At 50.1% G+C, this 5000-nt stretch overlaps 3 protein-coding genes across 3 annotated transcripts in view; 1 reads left to right on the top strand and 2 right to left on the bottom strand.

The window, feature by feature from the left end:
• The first annotated feature begins 91 nt into the window (after window positions 1–91).
• On the top strand, window positions 92–2365 carry CNG03510 (RNA lariat debranching enzyme, putative). The gene is made up of 7 exons (XM_572042.1): window positions 92–132; window positions 180–576; window positions 625–710; window positions 757–867; window positions 917–1711; window positions 1776–2112; window positions 2183–2365. Exons 1-7 carry the CDS (start codon window positions 127–129, stop codon window positions 2269–2271), a joined length of 1821 nt encoding a protein of 606 aa, XP_572042.1. The 5' UTR covers window positions 92–126; the 3' UTR covers window positions 2272–2365.
• Window positions 2366–2756: 391 nt separating this feature from the next.
• CNG03500 (hypothetical protein) lies at window positions 2757–3959 on the bottom strand. Its single transcript, XM_572040.1, has 3 exons — window positions 3671–3959; window positions 3085–3495; window positions 2757–3036 (listed from the first exon to the last, which is right to left on the bottom strand). The coding sequence occupies exons 1-3, from the start codon at window positions 3845–3847 to the stop codon at window positions 2956–2958; spliced, it is 669 nt and encodes a 222-aa protein (XP_572040.1). The 5' UTR covers window positions 3848–3959; the 3' UTR covers window positions 2757–2955.
• Window positions 3960–4749: 790 nt separating this feature from the next.
• Window positions 4750–5000, bottom strand: part of CNG03495 (hypothetical protein) — a 991-nt gene continuing 740 nt past the window's right edge. Inside the window, exon 3 of the mRNA XM_024658641.1 lies at window positions 4750–5000. This exon is cut by the window's right edge and continues 375 nt beyond it. Within this exon, the coding sequence (XP_024514561.1) occupies window positions 4902–5000 (99 nt within the window). The 3' untranslated portion in view covers window positions 4750–4901.

Here is a 5000-nt window from a genome sequence, read left to right as displayed (position 1 = left end):
AAGGCGGTAACATCCGCTCCAGATGGTCCCGGCAGGACGATCCCCACATTAGCGGAAAGACGGGGTTGTTGTTGATAAAGATAAGATATCCCATCCACGGACATACATAGATCAGGACAGCGCAGCATGAGGGTGAGTACTCCCCTTATCCAAACAGCAGCAGCTCATAGCAACTACAGATCGCTATCCAAGGTTGCTCCCATGGCAGTCTCGCCCAGATATACGACGTCGTCAACTACTACTCGTCCCAAACAAAGAACCCTATAGACCTCTTGCTCCTCTGCGGCGACTTCCAAGCTCTGCGATCGAAACATGATTACGCTTCTCTTGCCGTACCAGCTAAATTCAAGCAGCTTGGATCATTCCATCAGTATTACTCTGGTGAACGGGTCGCGCCTGTCTTGACAATCGTGATCGGCGGCAACCACGAGGCAAGTAATTATATGTGGGAGCTGTACCACGGCGGGTGGCTAGCTCCTAGCATATATTACCTTGGAGCGGCTGGTAGTGTTTATGTGAACGGGCTGAGGATTGTGGGCGCGAGTGGGATTTATAAGGGATTCGACTACCGGAAGGGTGAGTATCGTCAATGCCTTGTTATTCCTACTCGCTAAGCATGCGTAGGTCACTTTGAGAAGGTGCCTTACAATGATAAGGAACTGAGAAGTATATATCATATACGAGAGTACGATGTGGAAAAGCTCATGCATGTAAGTCACTTCGCTGCCAGGTATCCCATTGCTAACCCAATCCCAGTTAACACCAAGTCCTAGCACCATCTTCTTATCTCACGATTGGCCAACCACAATAGCTCACCATGGTAACAAGAACGCTCTGCTCAAACGCAAGCCCTTCTTCCGGGACGAAGTAAGTCATCTTCTTCTGCATAAATCATCGGAAAGCTGACCGCTCGAAGATTGAAAAGAACACTCTTGGTTCACCGCCCCTCTTACGACTAATGAACCATTTCCAACCCTCTTACTGGTTCTCAGCCCATTTACATGTCAAGTTTGCAGCTCTGTACGAACATCAGGCCCCTAGCCATGGTCCGGATGTTGACGGTGGCGCCCCCTTACCTTTACCGGCAATGTCAACGGCGATAGCTCAGACTGGTAATAACCCAGATGAGATACAAATCGATGAGGAGATGGATGAGGGGAACCCCGATGAGATTATTGTTGAGGATGAGGGTGAAGAGATTATCGTTAGACCGAGACAGGTCAATCCAGATGAGATTGTAATGGATGACGAGGAGTTTGACGATCCTCCGCCCGCGGTCCCTCAACCTTTACCCATTACAACCAGCAGTGTTGTCAATCCAGAAGAAATAACCATATCAGACGAAGAATTCGATGCTCCTATGGCTGTCTCTCAATCCCCTCAGCCCCTCCCCCCTACCAGAGCCAACGCCTCCAACCCTGAAGAAATAGCCATCTCGGACGACGAATTCGATGACCCTGCTCCTGTGGCGCAACCTCTTACCGCGATTGATGAATCGACCGACCTCATTGCCCAATCCCGTTCTAATCCATCCCATCCACATGTTGCTGGTACCATAGCCCCTCCCGCTTCTGACTCTACTGCACCGCGTGTAATGCAAGAAGCGCGACAAGAGCAGCAGAAATGGGAGCTGCACGGCGGGAAAGGAATGGAGGGCGTGACCAAGTTTCTGGCATTGGACAAGTGTGGACCTGGTAAAGACCATATGCAAGTATGTCATCATCACCCATTTTTTCGGTTGATTATATCTTTAAACTAATGATGGTTTGAAATAGTTCCTTGAGATCCCAGACCCTTCCCCACCCGCAATCCCAGGACCTCCAAGGTTAACGTACGACCCCGAATGGCTAGCGATATCCCGTGCTTTCCACCCATACCTCTCAACCTCATATCAGCCCATCCCCCTCCCATCGCCCGACGTACTTGAGCAGATGGTGAAGGATGAAGTGACAAGGATCAAGGAAGAAGGGTTGCTCGTTCCTGCTGTTCCAGAAAAAGGTGCGGTCGAGGGGCAAGAGGGGTTAGTATGGGAAAAGGGCAAGGTGGATGTTGGAAGAGTGCAAAGGTTTTGGTGGACTGCGCCACCTGAAGGACATCCGGGTGGAAATGACGGTAAGTCTTTGTTACATAAGCTGTCCCTGGAACGGTTAGTGGACAACTGTGCTAACGAGAGAGCTTGTAGCTGCATGGTATACGAATCCGCAGACAGAGGCGTTCTGCGGAATGTTGGGTGTCCAGAACAAGATCAACCCTCCGGTGAACAGATCATAAAAATCTAATGGCGAGAACATGGCCCACGCACGACGCGTCTAAAATTCCCGGCTTGACCGAAAACGAGATATGAAGAAGATTATGTGTATCACGCTTTTACAACCAATGTGTCGTGTATGTATTATGCTACTTCCTCAGTAACGAGTCAGCGACCATGGCAAGCTAGTCCAGGCTTAAGGAGAGACGCGTTGAGGACAGAATTCGCCATCCACGGTTGTAAACGAAATGTTGCAAAGTGGGCTGCGAAAAAAGAGCCAGGCCCTAGATCGACTAGAACGACTGCGGATTCCGAAGTCAAATCTTAATTCTTGGATCTTGAGTTATCTTAAAAATCTATAATTTATTTAAATTTTTAGAGAAGACAAAATCTTGAAATTCACCACTGCTCAAAGAGAAGCGTATAGGGGCAGACGAATGCAAGCAAGAAGCATGAAAGATGAAAGACGCAATCCTTGAAAGATAAACAGCAGAAAGAAGAGGTGGTAATATGGTAATAACTAGACGATTTATTCATTCATCATATATAACATCAAGTAAGGAGCGAACACCGAAGTAAAAATAACAGATTGTCCATACAAGTGATTAAAGATCTATCACTTGCGAGATTTCACACAAGATTACTCAGGGGCTGCGGTCATAACTGAACAAAAGAATCTTAAAATCTATGGAAGGGTCATGAGATGTTTAGGCAAGGGCGAGGACACCAGCGACGGCGAGGACGACAGAGGCGACACCCGCAGAAGCAGTGAGAGAAGCGCCGGAAGACTAGATGACGCGTCAGGATATGCAATAAAACATGTCGGATCAACTTACAGTGTTGGGGAGAGTAGAGTTGGATCCAGAAGCAGAAGCAGAAACAGAAGAGCCAGAGGAGGCAGCACTGGTGGCAGCACTGGCGCTGGAGGCGGCGGTGGTGGCAACCACGGTGGCAGAGGTGCTGCTAGAGCTCGCGCTGGAAGCAGCAGAGCTAGAAGAGGAAGCGGAAGAGGAAGAGCTTGAAGAAGCAGAGGAAGAAGAGTCGCCGTCGGAGGTAATGTTGAACTGTTCAGACTGGGCGAGGATACCAGAGTTTTTCGCGTCAGTAGAGACCAAGTTGATCTGGAAGGCAACACCGGTGGGCCAAGCGCCATCTGGGTAGGTGACGGTCGCAGAGTTGGTTGTACCAGTGTCGCCGGTGGATTGGTTGGCGACGAGGGTGACAGGAGAGTTGGTAAGGTAGCCGGCCTAAATGATGAGGTCAGTGCACGTTCGCTGACTGGACGCGAAATCTGAAGGGTGGCGAAGGCGGCACGAGCACAAAGGATGCAGATGGGGACAATGTGATATCGACCAGCCATGCTTTATCCCAATGACTACGCTGTGCCACCCCCGCCTCGACGCGTCCGCAAAAATTACTCACCTGGTTGACCAACTGGATCTCAAAGCTGGTGGGATCAGTGTCGACAGCTTCCCACTCAACAGTCTGAGAGCTGGTCCCAGACTCCCAGACAGTGTCCTTGGTAGGAGACTCCACGCTGATGGCGTTGGAGAGGGCGAGGGAAGCGAGGAAAGACGCGATGATGGCGGCAGAGTGCATTGTGTAAAGTGGACTTGTGTGTGTGTGTTAGAGTGAAAGTTGGAGTTGAGAGCTGAAAGAGCGAAGTTGGTTGTTTATAAAGCTTTTTGGCGGAGACTGAAATGCAAGGAGAGGCGATGGAAAAAAAGAAGGGAGAGACGAGGAATAGCAGTGCTTTTAAAAGGGCAACGAGAAAATACAACGCACGGACGGCGGGAGCACGCGCGGAAACTCGAAAACAACGCGTCTCCAGGGCACGGCTGTCCCTGACACCTGAGCTTTGCCGCGATTCAGGGTTCTTCCCTGTTTATTTGCTCCCGCTGGGCAGCCCCGGCACACGCCGACGCGCTAAGAGGACGCAAAAAGCTACTCCTCTTCTGTAATACGGAGCGACCACGCGACGAGCAATGGCGGACTGATGGGCACCGACGGATGCAGCATATGCATGCTGCTCTGGGGCTTGACGGCGGTGAAGAGGTGGCCGACGGGATGCTCACCGAACAGATTATGGCTGTAGGCGGCGTAGAAAATAACATCGCGTCGCTCGGCGGAAAGCGCGGGAAAACAATGCGGGCATAGTCGCCGGTGGTGGAGGTTGCGGACTCGAGGAGGACACAGCCTTGGAATTCCACCTCGTCTAACCGTTGAGAGGATCCTCAAGGCTATGCTGCAGTGAGCTTCCGCCTCGTTCGCCCACTGCTGTCATTTTCCCACCGCCCACTGCTTTTGTCATGTCTGTTTATGCATATGCATTTTTCGTTATCTTAACCATTCGGAGATGATCGACAAACGAACAAGTTCATTAACAATCAACGAAGGATGATTATTAGAGGGATCATTCGAATTTTAGTAAGCACCAACTGCTTCTCAAAACGGTAAATCAATGGCTGAAAAAGGTGTTAAAGGCAGTGCCCTCACTTATTCGTTTTCAAGTCTCATATACATGCTGTAAATCGAAACCAGCCGATAAAGCGGTGCACAACACAAAATCAACGTAGTAGTATAACCAACGACACTTCCAAGACGGCTAATCGCTTCGTCGTTCTCAATCATCATACGGCAAGCCGACTTTTCCTCAGCGTGCAGGGATACACCCTATTTCGGCGTCTTGTCCCGTTGCAGCATAGCCGGGAGGCACATGCTTAACACTGGGAAAGTGTACAGTAACCGCTTT

This window comes from Cryptococcus neoformans (assembly GCF_000091045.1).
Source record: "Cryptococcus neoformans var. neoformans JEC21 chromosome 7 sequence".
Taxonomy (NCBI): Eukaryota; Fungi; Basidiomycota; class Tremellomycetes; order Tremellales; family Cryptococcaceae; genus Cryptococcus; species Cryptococcus deneoformans.
Note: the sequence above shows the minus strand (reverse complement) of the source record. Positions and strands in the feature narration are given on the sequence as shown.

Coding starts and splice junctions, on each gene's coding strand:
- CNG03510 (XM_572042.1), top strand. Junction 868..916: donor AGCCCTTCTTCCGGGACGAA/GTAAGTCATCTT, acceptor GACCGCTCGAAG/ATTGAAAAGAACACTCTTGG. Junction 1,712..1,775: donor CTGGTAAAGACCATATGCAA/GTATGTCATCAT, acceptor GGTTTGAAATAG/TTCCTTGAGATCCCAGACCC.
- CNG03500 (XM_572040.1), bottom strand. CDS start 3,847: ATGCACTCTGCCGCCATCATCGCGTCTTTCCTCGCTTCCCTCGCCCTC. Junction 3,496..3,670: donor AGATCCAGTTGGTCAACCAG/GTGAGTAATTTT, acceptor CTCATCATTTAG/GCCGGCTACCTTACCAACTC. Junction 3,037..3,084: donor ACTCTACTCTCCCCAACACT/GTAAGTTGATCC, acceptor CGCGTCATCTAG/TCTTCCGGCGCTTCTCTCAC.